At 34.2% G+C, this 18,824-nt stretch overlaps 1 protein-coding gene across 2 annotated transcripts in view; it reads right to left on the minus strand.

The window, feature by feature from the left end:
- The window catches only part of Mondo (MLX interacting protein mondo), a 289,601-nt gene that overhangs the window by 225,776 nt on the left and 45,001 nt on the right, over positions 1–18,824 (minus strand). For both annotated transcript variants that reach the window (XM_090376144.1, XM_090376138.1), the window contains exon 3: positions 17,283–17,353. In XM_090376144.1, the coding sequence (XP_090232270.1) occupies positions 17,283–17,353 (71 nt within the window). The remainder of the gene's footprint in view (positions 1–17,282; positions 17,354–18,824) is intronic.

An 18,824-nucleotide genomic window follows, 5' to 3' on the forward strand; every position in this document is an offset into this window, starting at 1 on the left:
CCACCAGTGACCAAGCGATAAAAAGTTAGTGGTTAGTGTGTTACAAGAGTTAGTTATATATATAGAAAAGAAAGGTGATTTTCCTTTCTTGTAGGAGGCTTCCTTCTTTATTTATAAAGAGCCAGAAAATAAATAACTTTGAAAGTAAAAGACTTTAGAAATTTTTACTAATTCTTTATAGAAAATTCGCTTTGAAAATTGCTTTGGAAATCGCTAGATCACTCGCTTGGCACTCGGGGCCGGTTCTACTGTGTGTGTGTGTGTGTGTAAATAAACAAAAATACATACATATGCGTAATTTTGAATTTTTGCATACTTTTGTAAATTTAAAATTTTTGAATTTTTCATGAAAAAAATATAAAAAGTATATTTAATAAGTATTTATCTGTTAGTAGAAAGGTTTAGCATTGGTATAATGCAAACAGAATTCAAGAAAACCAAAAAATTTTTTCAGGAATCCAAAATATGAAATTGTGGGACCTGTTAGGCCCTGCGCCACTGTCATTGTTATGATAGGGGAAGTCATAGCTGATGGGTTAAAAAAAAATGTGTCATATGGCCACTGCAATTTGTGGTAGTAGAGTTTCTCAGGACTCAAGTGCTGAGCCCATTGTTGTTTTCAATATTTATTAAAGATAATGATGAAAGTATATCATGCTTAATGTCTGAATGTGCAGATGATACAAAGGTTGGCAGGGTGGTTAAAGGGAGTAATCACGTTAAGTTACCATAACAAGATCTAGAAAAATTAGGCAGATAGGCTTCTCGGCCAATAGCAGTTGAACTTTAATACTGACAAATGCAAGGTACTGCAAAATGAGTAGCAGTCATCCCAGATTAATGTAATAACTATGTGGTATTATAATCAGGGTAGTGAAAATTGAAAAAGACCTGGGGATAACTGTGGAGTCAGATAGGAAATTCCATGAACAGTGCAGGCAGCCTGCACTCTATGGACCAATTGGATCACCAATGAGCAGGTTCTTAAGAGGGCAAGGACCACAAGAACACTACTAACTACAATTGCAAGGAGAAAGACTGCCTACCTTGTGCATATCATAAAGAGGCCCACAGTATGACCTGCAGAGACCAATCCTGCAAGGGAAGATTAAAGGCAAAAGGAAGACAATGAAAAAAGTGGCTTGATAACATCAAAGAATGGGCAAGGGGTCTTACAACACAAGAACTTTTTCACAAAGCAAGAGACAGAGTTGGCTGGAAAATGTTGGTCTCCAATGTTCAAATTGAACACGGGACCTTAAGAAGAAGAAGAATTTGTGAATCCGAGCTGCTGCAATAGAGCAAATCAGATGATTATAACAAATAGTTTTTATACACCATAAGTTTCTTCTTTGAAATTAGAAAAATTAAAACAGCATGGTGAGAGTCTTAAAAATCAGCATATAATGAAATGAAATAACTGTCTAAAACATCATATGGCAGCATTTTTCAGCCTCTTTCATATTCTGTTGTAACAGCAGGAGCTTCATAAACATTGAAAAGAAATGAAGAAAGATTCTACTTCTGTTAGAAATTCAACAAATGAATTCCATTACAATATGAAAATATATTAAAGGGTGAGAATTTTCTTCTGTTGCCAAAAAGACAGAAAACAAATATATAGAAAAAATAATAATAATAAATAATAATAAATGAAATAAATATTATTCTTTACTCCTTATTCTAATCTGTTATTATTCGTCAGCATACAACACTCAAAATAACATGCTTTTTTCTGATCAGGCATGGACTATTTTATGGTATCAAATATAAAAACTGAATGGGTTCTTAAGAACTTAGTCAATACTGAATGCAAAAAAAAAAAAAATAATAATAATAATAATAATAATAAAAAATAATCCTTTGGGATGATTTTTCCCTGACATTTGTTTCTTATTTTAAATAGCATATGCAGAGGCATGTAATCAGCATTTATTTGCAACACTGCAATTGTTTGTTGTCAAAGGATGAAAACTGAATTTGTCTCTTTAATAGAGTTCTCTAGAAACCTAGTTGCAACAGCTCCAATGAGCAAATTAAATGTGATTTCAATACAAGGGTGTTACTCAGACACTGCCAAAACATTATGACTGGAATTGCAATAACTGTTTGTTTCTAACAAAGAAAATAAACAATTATAGCAATTCCAAAATAAATGGTTTTAAATATGAAAAATGAACCAATATACTAGAAATTCAAACATATTTAAAATAGTTGACTGCATAAAAATACTTTAGCAAATAGTCAACTATTCAGTGTTGATTATACTGTACAAGAACCATGTGAATTCAGGAATAAAGGATAATCTATTACGGGATGGTTAGCTGCATGTTTTAGATCTTACTAGTACAACAATAAATAAGGCTATAATTGCAAGTTGCAAAAGTCAGTGGCAATACAAATATCTGGAAACGGGCAGAGACATGTTATAATATTGGAACCTATAACCATAAAATATCTAAATTACAAAGGAATACTATAAAAGAAACCAAGGGTCTAAACACTGTATATTAACTCAAGTTAGTAGAATGAAAAAAAATTTAAATCAACATGTACTGACGCCTCTTTTGATAACATATCAACAGGAGTAAATGAATCAAGGCAGAATAATAAAAATTACAAAATAAAGAGACTGTTTTGTAGTAAAGGTGAGTACCATAGAATGGAGTTGACCATCTGCCTTCAGCATGAAAGGGTATGTAGGCTCTGTCCTAAACAAAACTAAGCTAGTGCATCTCACTTTCAGAGATCCCCCTCCCAAAGGCAGAACCTACCTATATATATATATCAGATTTCAAGTAGTTTAAGTCTTATTTTGTTTTGTGCACAGGGCTTATAATTAATGCTAATATTACATAATGTTAGCAAAGTCTAAGGAACTCTTCAATAAAAACAATAATCTAAGAATTAAAAGTTCCATACACTTTGCTAACTATAAATATTATAGTTAGCGAAATATACATAATTTTTAATTTTATTCAATATTTAAGTCTGTTTATTGTGCTCAGAGATGAGCCTCTGACCTGAGGCACAACAAGTGACTTAGATTTGGTAAAGGGACTATAATGGAGGGGATGCAAGAATTAAATACAAGAATGAAAGGATAAAGCTTGAATAAATAAATAAATAAATAATAACAAAAAACCTGAAAGGTTTGCCCACTGCTATCATATATAACAAAATATTGTTAACTTTCTTCATACTGGAAGCAATTTAAGTTGCAGGTCATTATCCATTATTAAGTGCATTCAAGTTTCATAAATAGTTGACATTTAGGATAGATTTCTATTCCAAATTTTAAACACCTATAGAAGCACAATACAGCTACTGATGAATTATTTTTTCATCAGTAGCCAGTGTTGAATTATTGATGAATTATTTTTTCATCAGTAGCCTCTGAAACCAGTGTGTTTTGTTTGTTTTTAAAATGTGATTTGTGACAATTAAAAATTTAGTTAATTGAAAAACATGGTTTTTCAGAAAGTGCACTTTTATTTTTATATAAATGTTTACAATTTATAAACAGACAAGGAAGATGTGACAAGGGTTTGTCATAAATTAAAAAATAAATAAATAAACAAGCATTTGAAGTAATAAATAGGATGTCATGATTAGCAATGATTAATCAGGTGAATTATAGGAGCAAGGGGAAAAAAAGACTGCAATCTAAATTCCAAATGGATTAAAACTACATAGGTATCTAAACAGGGTGTGTTCAAGGGGTGGTGACGTGCATTCCATAACCTCTCCTACCCAAATGTCAACCTCACCTTCTCAGGGTGAACTGACCAGTTTCCACAGACGAGGCTCTGGCGACCGAGTCACAGCGGTAACTGTCCCATCACATACAGAGGAAATGCTGTACCTGAAGCCTGTCTAGAGGCTATAAGGTGGCAGCCCCACCACAAGACTTACCCCACGAAAGGCTAGTAACCTGTTAGGTGGGTCGGAAAACTGCTAGCTTGGGGGGAGACAAAGACCAATAGATTGACAGTAGCCACTGGCAGAGGTGAAAGAGATTCTTGCACTGCTTCTATTAGAATGAGTAGAAGCCTGAAAAACAAGATGCATGGTATTTCAGAGACTGCTGGGAGCCATTGCGGTACAAATAAACACATGGGTTGTGTTAGGGTAGCTAAGAATAGAAACAGGTGCAGGTATACTTGCGTGTACACCAATGCTAGGAGTTTAGTAAATAAATTTGATGAATTTGAGGTATTGCTCAAAACATCAAAGGCAGATATTGTTGGGATATCAGAGACGTGGTGTCACACAGATATAAGGGATGCAGAACTGCAATTTGGGGAGTACAACGTCTACAGAAAGGATAGACAGGATAGGAAGGGGGGAGGGGTTATGCTATTAGTTAAGAAACACATAAAAACCAAGGAAGTGAAGCCAGTCGACATCGCTGGACAGTGCAGTGTTGAGTCAGTTTGGTGTGACATAAGCATTGGGAGATCAAAATTGAGAGTAGGAGTGTGCTATAGGCCTAATGACTCTGATGAGTATAATAAGGAACTGTACAGGGAAATAGAGTGGGCCAGTAAATCAGAGAGTCTTATAATGGGAGATTTTAATTTCCCAGATATTGACTGGAATTTGGGGGCTGGTTACTCACACACTAGCAGGGCTTTTGTGGATTTATTGGATGATTGTTTTCTACATCAGCATGTTCAGGAAGCAACTAGAGGGAGTAATACTCTTGATTTGATTATCAGCAGTGATTCTTCATGCATTAAGAATCTGCAGATAAATGAACCACTAGGTGGCAGTGATCACAGTGTGCTGAAGTGGGATTTACTGAAAGAGGTAACTACCATTAGGGGTAAAGGGAAGGGTTATTGCTTCCGTAAAGGCGACTACGATGGACTGAGACAGTATTTAAATTCTATACAGTGGGACCAACTGATGATGTTACCAACAGCAAATTCAAAATGGGAAGCATTCAAAGAACATATCTTGGAAGCTACTAGGCTTTACATACCAACTAAGAAATATTGTTCAAGGTTTAGGCCAAAATGGATGTCAGATGAACTAATGAGGCATATGGCAGAGAAGAAAAATGCATGGGATACTTACAAATTAACACATGACACAGAAGCCTATGATAGATACAAGTTGATATGCAACCAAGTTACAAAGGAGGTTAGGCAGGCGAAGGCAGATTATGAGAAATCCTTGGCAAGGGATGCAAAGAAAAACAGCAAAGAGTTCTTTACTTATGTAAACTCTAGAAGGAAGGGGATGAATCAGATTGGTCCACTTGATATTGATGGGTCAGCTGTTGATGATCCTGCTCAGGTAGCTAACAAACTAAATGAATATTTTGCATCGACATTCACACATGAGGAGTTATTCAGCGAGGGGAATGCCAGAGGTGTATTCAACTCTAGCAGTAAGCTACAGAATCTTGAATTAACTGGGAGTAAAGTGGAGGAGAAACTGTTGAAGATAAACACAAGAAAGGCACCCGGGGTGGATGGGATCTATCCAGTTATATTAAAGGAGGCAGCAAAGGAAGTAAGCAAACCCTTAGCCATAATTATGAGAGCTTCCTTGGACTCAGGGGAGGTACCCATAGACTGGAAATGTGCAAATGTGACCCCAATTCACAAAGGAGGATCAAAGGCTGACACAAGTAACTATAGACCTGTGAGCTTAACTTCTGTTCCAGGAAAATTAATGGAGGCACTGGTTAAAGAAGCACTGCAGGATCATTTAGACAAGACTTCAGTTATAGCTCAGACACAGCATGGTTTTGTTAAGGGGAAGTCTTGCCTGACCAACTTGATTGGATACTATGATGCAGTCACAAAAGAACTGGATGCAGGGAATAACTTTGATATTATATACTTGGATCTTAGAAAGGCTTTTGATACTGTTGCACATGGAAGACTGCTACACAAATTGGAGCAGTGTGACATTGGAGGCAAATTGCTGCTATGGATAAAGGGGTGGTTGAGTGGGAGAAGACAGAGAGTGGTAATCAATGGACACTGCTCATCATGGACTAATGTTATTAGTGGAGTCCCTCAGGGCTCAGTGTTGGGTCCATTATTGTTTTCTGTATTTATAAATGATATTGATGATGGTATATCAAGCTTAATGTCCAAGTTTGCAGATGATACAAAGGTTGGCAGGGTTGTCAAGGACACTACTGACACTACACTGCTGCAACAGGATCTGGAAAGGTTGAGCAGATGGGCTGAGAGGTGGCAAATGAAGTTTAACATTGACAAATGTAAAGTACTACACATGGGAAACAGCAACCCCAGGGCAACGTATCAACTCTGTGGTACTACACTGACAGTGGTAGAGAATGAAAGGGACTTGGGGGTGATTGTGCAGGCAGATATGAAGTTCTCTGAGCAGTGCAGACGGGCTGCAAGAGTAGCTCATGGAGTATTGTCAATGATATACAGGAATTTTTCCAGCAGGGACAAGGAGGTGATTATTCCATTGTATAAGGCAATGGTCAGGCCACACCTAGAGTACTGTATACAGGTCTGGAGGCCTCATTTCAAGAAGGATGTAGAGCTGCTGGAACGAGTACAGAGAAGGGCAACAAGATTAGTGAATGGAACAAAGGGGTGCTCTTACGAGGAAAGGCTTAAGTTTTGCAAATTACAGTGTCTGGAGACTAGGCACCAGCGAGGTGATCTGATAGAGGTGTATAAAGCCTTGAATGGTTTAAGCATGCTCAATGCTGATGGGATTTTTCCTCTAGCTCAGAAAAATCACCTGAGAGGGCATAAATTCAAATTGAGGAAAGACAGATGTAGGATAGACGTGCGGAAATTTGCCTTTAGCCAGCGGGTGGTCGGTTGGTGGAACAGACTGCCATCCCTTGTGGTGGAGGTTGATAGCCTAAATAAGTTTAAGGCTCAGCTGGACAGGTATTTTGAACGAACAGAGGGGTGAAGTGGAAGTGGGTTTTTTTTTTTTTTTTTGGCTGATGCTGCATAAGCTTGCTTTCTTGCATCAAATGCCTCTACTAATGCTAACCTAGGGAAAAAACTGGACGGATCTCAAGGGTAACGAACAAGGGCAATGAATATAGGACTACAATTAAGGAACTTAAAGTAGCAACTTGGAACGTTAGGGGAATAAATCACAAATTAGTTGAATTGACCATGGAACTAGAAAATAGAAATATTGACATAACAGTCATTACCGAAACAAAAAAAGAAGAACAAAGGATCCAAAGAAATAGGTAACTTATAATGATATACTCTGGCATACCAAGTGAAATGCGGGCATCATCGGGAGTTGCTGTTATCATAAAGAAAGAATGGGAAAACAAAATATTAGACTACTCTTGGATATCACCCAGAATATTGAAATTAAGACTAAAAATTTAATCTTATACAATAACAATCATTGGCATCTATGCACCGGTAGAAGGCAACATTAATGAAACCGCAGAATTTTATGACAAATTACAACAGATCATAGACCAAACTAACAAAAAAGAGTATCTCATACTAGCAGGAGATTTTAATGCAAGGGTTGGTGCTCAATCAGTAGACAAATGTATAGGATCAGGAGAACCCATGGTCAACAATAATGGAAGATGCCTGATAGACTTCTGCATTTTTAATAAACTTAAAATTACAAATACTTTTTTCAGACACAAGAATATCCATAAATTCACATGGGAAGCAAGAAACACAAAGTCTATAATAGATTATATTATCATTAATGAAAATTTAAATGACAAAATTAGAGACACTAGAGTATTCAGAGGCAGTGAAATTGACATTGATCACTACCTAGTAGAAAGCACTTTCAAAATAAAAAGAAATTATCTTAATAAAAAGAAGAAAATACCAACAAAAACTATTAAAAAATTAAAAATACATTTGTTGGAAGATGAAAGCACTAAATTCCTGTATGAAAGTTGATTGAAAGATAAACTCAAATCAGATGAAAGTGATAATGTTGAGGAAATCTGGTTAAACATGAAAAAATCAATTAAGTCCTGAAGAAAGTCTTGGATATAAACCTATAAAAAATAAAAACTGGCTAAGGACTTGGAATGAAGAATTGAAACAAACAATTAATGAGAAAAAAAAAAAAAAAGACATATAAACTGTTCCTACAAACTAAAGACCTACATCTACACAAAAAATATAAAAAGCTTAGAGCAGAAGTCAGAAAACTAACCAGAAGAATCCGACGAGATGACTGAGATAAATTTGTTAAATCTTTAGAACATGATATCACGGGCCCACAGAGAAGAGGTTTTAAAATTTTTAAGAAATTACAACTAGACACAAATGATCAAATAAAAACCAACTCCATCTCCCAAGCGGAATGGAAGCAATACTATTCCAAACTATGGTATAACCCTGGCACTAGGAAATTGGAAGATGAATCTGTGGTAACCAAAGATGAAGAAAATATAACAATGGAAGAACTAGAGTTAATATTACAAAAATCAAAAAACCGAAAAAGCCCAGTCATAGAGAATTTGAATGTAGAATTATTTAAATATGGGGGCACCTTACTAAAAAAACACACTACTAAAATTATTTAAAATCATATGGCATAAGCAACAGATACTCAAAGATTGGGAAACAGGAATAGTAATCGATTTACACAAAAAAGGCTCCCAAAATAACCCTAACAACTACAGAGGGATAACACTGCTGTCAACTGCTGCAAAGCTATACTCTAATATACTAAAGAATAAACTTAATAAATACAGTGAACAATTCTTAGAAGAAGAACAATGTGGGTTCAGAAAAGGGAGAAGCACAATAGATGCCATTTTCTCGTTACAACAAATTTTGAAGAAAAGAAGAGAATTCAACCTACCAACATTTCTGCTGTTTATTGATTAGGAAAAGCATATGACAATGTAAACGAGGAAAAACTTTGGCAGATTCTACATGAAGAAAATATTCCAACCAAACTCCAGAAAGCAATGAAAAGCCTATATAAAAACTCAAAAGTCTGCATAAAATATTCTAATGGCCAACTATCAGACCCAATTAACACTAATAAAGGAGTCAAACAGGGATGTGGACTATCACCAAATTTATTTAATATCTACATCAATAAAATAAAGAATGGAAACAAACAATTAACAACGGAATACAGTTGAACAACAGGAATAAAATCTAAACCATATTATATGCTGCTGATGATCAAGATATAATTGCAAAATCCGAAGATTAACTACAGATAGCAGCTAATGAACTGAATAAAATAGGCAAAAAGTACGAGATGAAAATCTCCACCTCAAAAACAAAATCAATGGGATTATGTAGAAAAAAACATACAAATAGTCAAAATCGTTACTGATGACAAAATAATAGAACAAATATCTGATTTCACCTATTTGGGAAATTTAATATCAAATGAGGGGAAAGACATCCACACTAAACTACAAAAATATAATAAAATGAATGGAACGATTAAACACCACTTCGGAAAACAAATGACAACTGAAACAAAATTACGACTGCACAACATCACTTCAAAACCAGCCCTCTTCTACAGCTGTGAGACTTGGGTCATAAATAAGAAAGATGCACACAAACTAGAAGCAGCACAAATGAGATTTTTAAGACCATTATTAGGCTTTACAAAACTAGACCACCAAAGAAATTTAGATATCCATGAGAAATTAAAAGTAGATAACATAGTAAATGACATAAAACGGTATCAGGAAAAATGGATCAGCCACATAGAAAGAATGAACCCAGACCGGATCCCAAAATTAGCCTTTAACTACAAACCTACAGGCAAGAGAGATGTTGGTTGACCAAGACAACGATGGCGAGATCAAGACCACCTCCAAGAGCTACAACGGAACAGGTCTTAAAAGATCTAAGCCGGACCAAGTTCATGATGATGAGGTATCTAAACATAAAGAAGATTAGAGAAAAATTTTGTTCACGTCCGATAATAATTACAGATTTCATTCTATTTAATGAAAGGTTCAGATTAGCTTTGTTCATAAGCAAAAGTGTGAATACTCAACTTACAGCATCTTACTGATGCAAGTTTGGCCTATTGTAATAGACTCTAGTGCTCGATGTGACAATGATACCAAATCTAGATAAAGTGCTACGAATATAAAATTCATTACAATCTTGTTGGAAATAAATTTTATAGATGATATTATTAACATCCTGTACATCCAAATTATGATTTATATAAAAATTTATACTAGTACTTTGTTCAGATTCTACAGTATATTTAGAGTCTGAACTAAATATATTTAGTATATTTAGTCTTAAGTCCTGAAGTATATTTACAGTCCTTGCACTATTTTAGTCATACAGTGCAAAGAAGCCCTAGGCTTTTGAAGAAAATGAACAAATTCCTTTGCCAGATCACATTTGTATATTTCATTTCCTAAGAAACACATATACAAAATCGTATTTTTCACGATAAGATCCTCTCCCACTTACAAACTAAGATTGCACCTTATAAGTGGATGCAGAGGCAGCAACAAGACACTGAACAAGTCAAAGAGGATCTTACTATGAAAATACAGTTTGACTTCTCTTTAACGAACTTCCATATAGCAAATTTTGTTGATTTTCCCCTAATCAATACATTGAAAATAGTTTCCATATAACAAAGGAAATTTCCACATAACGAACAGGAACCATGATGATACTTTAGCCAGCTGAATACCACGTTTCAAAGGCTCTACTCTGCTGGATATATCTGCTAACCCCAATCTTATCGGGGTTAGCAGATATTGTACCTACCATATTTTTATATGGTAGGTACAAGTGGTCCCTAAACCAGTTTTGTTTTAGCTGCTGTGCAAGTAACCTTACAATGTCTAAGAGGAAATCCATCAGTGTAGTGGAAAAAGTGCAAGTGCTTAATAGAGTAGATTGGGGTGTTTAAAAAAAAAAACACTTTAAAATTTGGTATCCTTGCCAGTAGTGTGTCCATTCAAAAAACTATGTTTTGATTCTCAAACTGTTTGAGAAAATGGGACTCATTCAGAAGCGCACAAAATTATGCCCGTATGAAGATGTAGATGAAGCTGTTTTCAAATGGGTGGCGAAGTTGATTTGAGACTAAAACATGCTGATATCAGGGCCATTAATAAAAGAAAAGGCTATGGAGTACACATCTTTTCTAGGGCATAAAACATCCCAAGACAATTCTGGCTGGCTGGACAAATTTAAAAAAAGTTATTTCTGGTAAAAGTAGAGGTGTAATCAAAGAAGACTAACTATTGAAAAAAAAAAAAAAAAAAAAACAGTTTATGGAGGACTATGAGCCCAAAGACATATTCAACGTTGACGAACAGGCCTATTTTTTAAATGTTTGCTGAACGAGACACTGACTTTTAAAAGGTGATAAATGTTTAGATTGTAAAAATAATAAGGAGATAATTACAGTCTTGGTTGGTGCAAATATGGCTGGTAATGAAAAACTGAAGTATCTGGTAATAAGCAAAAGTAAAAAAAACCCAATGTTCCAAAGGAGTAAAGTTGTTAGAGTTGGACTACAGCTACAACAAAAATCTTGGATGACAAGTGAAATTTTTGAACAGTGGATTTTAAATTGATTGAAAGTTGACAAAAGAAAATAGAAAAATCAGATGAAATTCTTTATTCCATTTAATTTGAATTCTAATTTATTTTTATCCTTCTGTATTTTTAGTTGATTTCAAAAATCCAGCAATCTTCAAAAGCACTTGCTACAGATAGGAATTTATTTCAAATCTCAATGCAATATAGTGTGATGTAAAATAAGTACACTTGCAATTTCTGAATATTTCATAAATGTTCCTTTACATTTCACATCACGTTCAACTATAATCTTTATCCAAGCATACTGGCCTTGGATAAAGGCCTTGCTTCCTAACCATAGCTCAGTAAACACGTCCAGTAAAACAACTTTCCCATTCACATATACTTATAAAATTGCTGTACAACTGTTCTGTCTCCTTTTACACATAGCCTTGGCTAATTCCTGTTCACAATCTCATGTATATGCTGCAGTTAGGGCTGTCAAGTGTCTATGAGATGCCTTTGTGCAAAGTCTTATCGGTGCCCCACAAAAAGAATAAAATAATCATAGATAATTATTTTCATATATTTAGTAATGTTCAATGAATTTAAAAAAAAAACTACAATGAAGCACTCTGCAACAAAATAAATAACTTTTTTCTTCCTTTTTTTTTTGTAATCAGAATGCTTATTATACCTTGCATTAATAATTTTACTTTAACATAAGTATAAGAAAATAAAGCAAACAAAATATATTTTAGTAATAGTATACTTATTTGATTATATTATATAATAATATAAAAGTATAAGAAACAGTTTAGAAATGGCAAAATTAGGATTTTGTTGCAAAAAACTTCCAATTTTTCTTTTTTTTTGTTCAACAGAATGTTGCATGTAAAAAAAAAAAAAAAAAAATCACACTTTATCTTATTGTACTAATAAATCATTCGTTACAGAATAATTAAAGACAGATCTCTCTCTCTCTACTTGGGCTGAAGTGCTTGGACTTTCACTACTTTCCATTTTGATTTACCTGCACAACACGGCACTAAAAGAACAACTTGTTATTACTTTTAAAGTTTCTTTAAAGTGCATAGCCATCTTTATTTAGAAATAAAGATGTTGGTTTCCAGCATCTTCATTTCCTATTCAATGTAAATGAAATACTAGCAAATTTTCTATCAGCGTTGAGTATCAGATAACTCATTTACTTATGACAGCACATTTTCTCCCAGAAACATAAAAGCTGCATATATGCCTACGAACAGATTACCATGAACACCAATAACAAAGAAAAAAGCAATGCATAAGTTTAAAAATTAATCTTTAACACGTTCCAGCTGGGACATTTATTTAACATGAATCATAAGAGACAAATAGACTCGTGACTTTTATTTCCCAAATGATGACTGTTTTTTTCATAATTCGGTTCATTTAAGTGATAAATAACACAGTATGTGCAAGAAAAATGGGCTGTCATTTTTTTTTTTTTTTTTTTAAATTTGATAGCAACCTACCGGTGGTTTACCCTGCTCTGTGGGGCTAAGTATTGTCAATGAATGGGGATAAGCACCAGTGAGTCGCTAGTGCGCATGCTTGAATTACTTCCTGGTACTGCCACGAGCATTGTTTTCCAATTTGTTCATACTCTGTGAGACTGACAATAGTTATTGCCTCCGTATTGACTTCATTTCAAATACATGCACGTGTGGAGAACATTTTCGTTTATCACTATAATCTAGAGATTGAGATAAACTCTTTAGATATTTCAAAATTTTGTTTATCGTATTTGGTATTTTTAGATACCTATTTCTAAAAAGTTTTGAAATGAACCCCTCCTCTTTTTACAGAAAACAAGCTAAAGACGAATGTTTGATGAACAGAAGTGATAGTGATGATTCAGATGTACCTCTTTTGAAAGAAAAAGGTACCCAAAAACATGTGAAAATCGTCCAGGGACATCGAGAACAGAGTTGGACTTGCGGACAAAAGAGAAGCCACAATATTTCTTTAGTGATGAATCCGACAATGGGTCAGAATTAGATGATTTAGACATACATTCTAATTACAGTGATGGTGAAGATCCAAACCTCAGAAGAATCTGATGAATATTATGAAATCAGTGATGAAAATAATGACCCAAATTCTCAAGTAATCTCCAATGCATCTAAGTTTGAAAATGTTATTTGGCAAGAGGTAGGAAAAACTAAAATTTCAATTAATGAATATAATAAAAAAAAAATGCTGAAATCTTTGTTGATGTTGATTTGAACCAACCTTACCACATATACAAACTGTTTCTAACTGACGATATCCTTCAGATGATGGCGACCGAAACCAACAGATAGACACAGTACTGTTTGTCATCAGCAGCTAGTAATATATGAACACACAAAAAGAAGAAAGCTGATTGGAGACCGACCAACCGGAAATGGAAAAATTTCTTGGAATATTATTGATAATGGGAATTGTTCATATCCCAGATATAAGATTACACTGGTCAAAAAAAGATTTATACTTGAATAATCTCATTAGGAAATCTATGAGTAGAGATCATTTCCTAGATCTGCAAAATATGGCATTTCTCTGACAATGAAACTGCCAATGGACAAGACTGTCACAACAAAATCAGAATTTTATTAGATAAAGCCAATAGGAATTTTCAAAGCCAGGAAAAAACTGTCATTGATGAAAGTTTGATCCCTTGGCGTGGAAGGCTACTCTTTTGCCAGTATATCCCTAACAAATCTCATAAATATGGGATTAAATTTTATAAATTATGTTTGCCCAAGGGATATATTCACGAAATCTCTATTTATACTGGAAAAGGTGATTCAGTGGAAGGTAAATGACATTCCCATGCAGTCTCAATGAAACTGATGGCTAATCTGCTCAATGAAGGAAGTGTTCTTTATTCGGATAATTTTTACACCAGTTTCCCTCTAGCGCAAGAGTTATTAGAAAAGAAAACCTTTCTCTCTGTGACTCTAAGCAGCAATTGAAAAGGAATACCAAGGAATATTACAGAAAAAAAAAATGAAACGGGGAGACAATCGCTCTTGAGAATAACAAAGGAGTGAAAATCATGAAATGGATTGATAAAAGACCAGTAATGATGCTAACAACATGCAAAACTCAGTGCAAAATTATTGAGACAGGAAAGAACAATAGAAAGGGAGAAAAAAAAATCAAGAAACCCGATGTTATTATCAGCTACAATCAAGCAAGAAGGGAGTGGATATATCTGACCAAATGGAGTCATATTATAATAGCCTGTGTAAAACTGTAAAATGGTATAAAAAAGCTGCAATGGAGATCATCTTTGGTACCATGCTAGTCAATACATGGGTGGTACAGAGTAAATTTGGGACTAATAATTGTCTATCCATCCTTCAATTCCGAGAAAGTATAATATACAGTTTATTGAATAGCAAGACTACTACAAAAGTAACAGAGGCTTGTTTGTTTGTTTGAGAATTTTTTGGTGCATAGGCATCTATGGCCATAGTGCACCAGTAACAGAGGCACCTGGCAGAATTTGTACTTTTTGTAAAATGGAAGTTCAAGCAAGGAAAGTTAGGAAACTTTGCGGGGATTGTTACAAGAAAATTTATGAAAAAGAAGCAGACTGGAAGGCAAAAAAAGTTAAAACATTTTGTCAAGATTGTGAAAATCAACCCGATATTGATCCTGGGCTGACACTTGGTAGATAAATATATAGGGAGGACAGGTGAATACAATAAAATGCTTAAGCACTGGGCGCTTAATGACAAAACTGAATATAAGACTCTTAGCACAACGAGACACCGGTAAGTTGCAATGTCCGATGATAATTAGCTGCAGCAACCCAACGGTGGATCACTTTGTCCGGTGGACATTAGAGTAGTGACCCACCGGTGGGTCACCCCAGCGTGAACAGGTTAAATTGGTGGACAGTAGTTCTCCATGTGACTAATGGTTATTAAATCATCACAACCACCGAAGTGTTAATCTTGAAGTTATATAGATAATTTTCAGAAATTTCATGCTACTTCCTGTACCAGTTATTCAGTGAATTAAAACACTGTCATCATTAAATTTCAACTTCACGCACTGTAATAAGACCAAAGTTTAATCACTGAAGAAGTCATATAAAAAGTGGCACCATGAAATGTCTGAGAATTATCTATATTCCTTCTAAAAATTAATGATAATTTCACTCTTCTCAGGTTCAAAGTGCTTAGATTTTTACTATTCTCCAAAATAATAGTGAAGAATGATATTTTTAAGTCAAACAGGAAACTAAGGAAGATGCTAATTTTTGTTGTTGAAGTCTTACTTTATGAAGTATAGTACTATATCATTACAGCTCATGTTCATGACAGTAGATTTAAAACACATTTAACCACAATGTGTTTTAAATCTTTACTATCATGAACATGGCTCACTTAGACTGTCTTTTTTCCTCCAATATCTCTTTTCTGTAATTTGTGGCCTAGTCCAGACCTCTTACTGAATGCTCAGGCTGAGTGTGGCTGAGCCACCTGTCCCACCCTCCCCATTGCCAGCCACAATCTGTACATTCATTAATCCAGTCTAACAGTTCTGTTTTTCTCTTAGCACTAAAATCACTACAGTAGTTCTTTTACAATGTGCCATGCCAACATGTCAGTGTAAAAGAATTACTGTAGGTGATTACATATAAATAAAATAATTGTGTGACTATACAAACAAACCAGAATGTGGACTTTAGAAGTGTTGCAAAAATAATGACAAGATTAGAATAAAATAACTGCATGATCACCACTGAACAAGAATTCTGTACTCTGAAACTGAAACAATATTAGTCATATGGAGGCCTATTGTCCTGCAGATGTTTTTGGGTTTGAAATTGTTTAGGCTACTGACCCACAGCAGATCTATGAAGATACTGAGAGCTCTAGCCATACAAATACAGATACTAATCATGGAAAACAGTTTTAACATGCTGGATGACTATTATCCTCCAGTGTGCTTAAAACTCAAGGTTAAATAAACAAACGGACTTTGCTTTAATACATGTTTAAAGCATATCTTATTGCAAGAGAGACCCCTTGGTATCGACACTGAAATTAAAAAAGAAAATTCTTCCATTTGAAATAAAGATAAAAAATATTTGGGAAACAGTATTTTCTAAGTTTCTCAATAAATATTTTTACAAATATTTAATTATTATATGTACAAACAGCATAAACACACTAAGATGCACACCATACATTTCAGCATATGATGAAAATTTACTGTAAAATATTTTTTCTGTTGAGGAGTTACTAAGTTGGGGGGTACCAAAATAGCAAGACACAAAGTGTAAAACTAAGTGACAGGTTGAGCCAGTGAATGTAGTGTCTTGCTGTTAACTATTCACTATTGTATTCTTATAATTTATGGCTAAAGTTTTCACAATAAAATAAACAAATTTTAAATGATAATGCAATGGGCTAGAAACTTTTAGGTAATGTTTATAGTAAAGTACAATCAAAAGCAAAAATAATCATCCTTGATTTTAATTTTTTAAATTTGCAAACTATTAAACTTCAGATGATGTCTCCATGATTAAGTACCTTTTCATGGTGCACAACCTGCACACCTGCATGCAGTGGCCCTGACTGCAGTGTTACTGCTACATTTTAAACTCTCATAAACTGAGATACTGTGTGACCTATGGTAACAGCAACATAAATGAGGATTAATTTTTTTTTTTTTAAGTTGCATTAAACTATATTATCTAAATCCTAAAAAATATGCCACATAATATACATTTTTTTTTACCTCTGGTTTAGCATGTGTGTCTTCTAAAGGAGAAGCAAACTGGCAAACAGGCGGTTTTCGTCGTGCCACAACTAAAAATAAATATCACGTGTTAGCTAATTTTCTAAAAAGTATAGTTACAAAGTCCCAAAACTGAAAGGAAAAAAAAAAATAAATAAATAAAAAAATACCAAATGCCAGCAACTTCTAGTAACTTGAAGATTGTAAGTTTCTGAGTTTAGATTTTTTTTCAGCATCTGGATAATAATTCACTTAGTCTAAGTAAGCATAAATTATGAAATAAATTTCACAGAGACTGACAAAAAAGCATAAAACATTTTTTTCTTCTTGTATATTAATATTAGCAGTGGCAAATGATGTAAGAAAACAAACTTATACAGCATCAGCTAAAAAAAAAAAAAAAAAAAATTTCAACTATCCATCTCCTCCAACAGACTGTCTAGTTCTTCCTTGATGCTATTCAAGCTATCCACTTCCACAACATTAGATGGAAGCTTGTTCCAGCAATCAATGACCCTCTGGCTAAAGATAAATTTTCCAAATCTATTCTGCAACCATCCTTCCTCAATTTGAATTTATGTCTGTTCACGTGCATAGTCTGAGCAAGAGGAAGAATTCTATCAGCACTGAGCTTGCTCAATCCATTCAGAGCCTTGCTTCCTTGCACCATTTACCACTAAAGTAGTAACCTCTACTGACACACTAATAATCAAAAATCTATAATATTATTATTATTAGCCCTATGGTGCAAAGAAGCCTGAGACTTATGCTGCACCAGGCAAAAAAAAAAAAAATCTGAATTACCCTGTGTGTGTGTGTGTGTGTGTGTGTGTGTGTGTGTGTGTGTGTGTGTGTGTGTGTGTGTGTGTGTGTGTGTGTGAGAGAGAGAGAGAGGTAGAAGGGAATCACCAAGAAAAAAAAAAAGAATGATGATATTATAAGTGTTAGTACCTAATGAAAAGTGATAGCCGTTGTCATTCGAGCTGCACACCATATAAAATTGAAAAAATGTTTTTTTAATTACATGTTAACGTTTTAATTATGATTATTTTCAGAATCAGCTTTTCAGAGCTTACTTATTTACCTTCTGTGGTCTTTTGACGAAAACATATGACAACCAAAAGAATGAAACTGAATCTAGTTCTTCACTTCAGAAAGAGTGATAATGAGGTACCTAGTGGATTCAAAAGTATTGGACTTTGGAAATCTATATAAATCTTGACAGATTTATAGATTAGTCAATTTTTTGACCTATCCTTCAAAATCATCTCAACGTCTAATGACTAAGGTTTTCTTTCTTAGTACAAGCGGTGGTCAAAAAGTTCAGAGAACAGAGTATAAAAGACACAGGTACAAAATTCTATGTATTTTTTTATTATTATTATTTTCTAATATGTTCACTTGAAAATTCAGTACTTAATACACTCAACTTCATTGACTTAATACACTCATCTTCAAAGAATTTAATCCTTCAAAAAAATTCTTATTCTTCAGGTTAGGCATCAAGCCAAGGCTTCCACAAGTTGCTTTTAGCTCTTCACC

Source organism: Mastigoproctus giganteus, chromosome 1 (genome assembly GCF_048544385.1).
Source record: "Mastigoproctus giganteus isolate SK-2022 chromosome 1, ASM4854438v1, whole genome shotgun sequence".
In the NCBI taxonomy this organism is placed as follows: Eukaryota; Metazoa; Arthropoda; class Arachnida; order Uropygi; family Thelyphonidae; genus Mastigoproctus; species Mastigoproctus giganteus.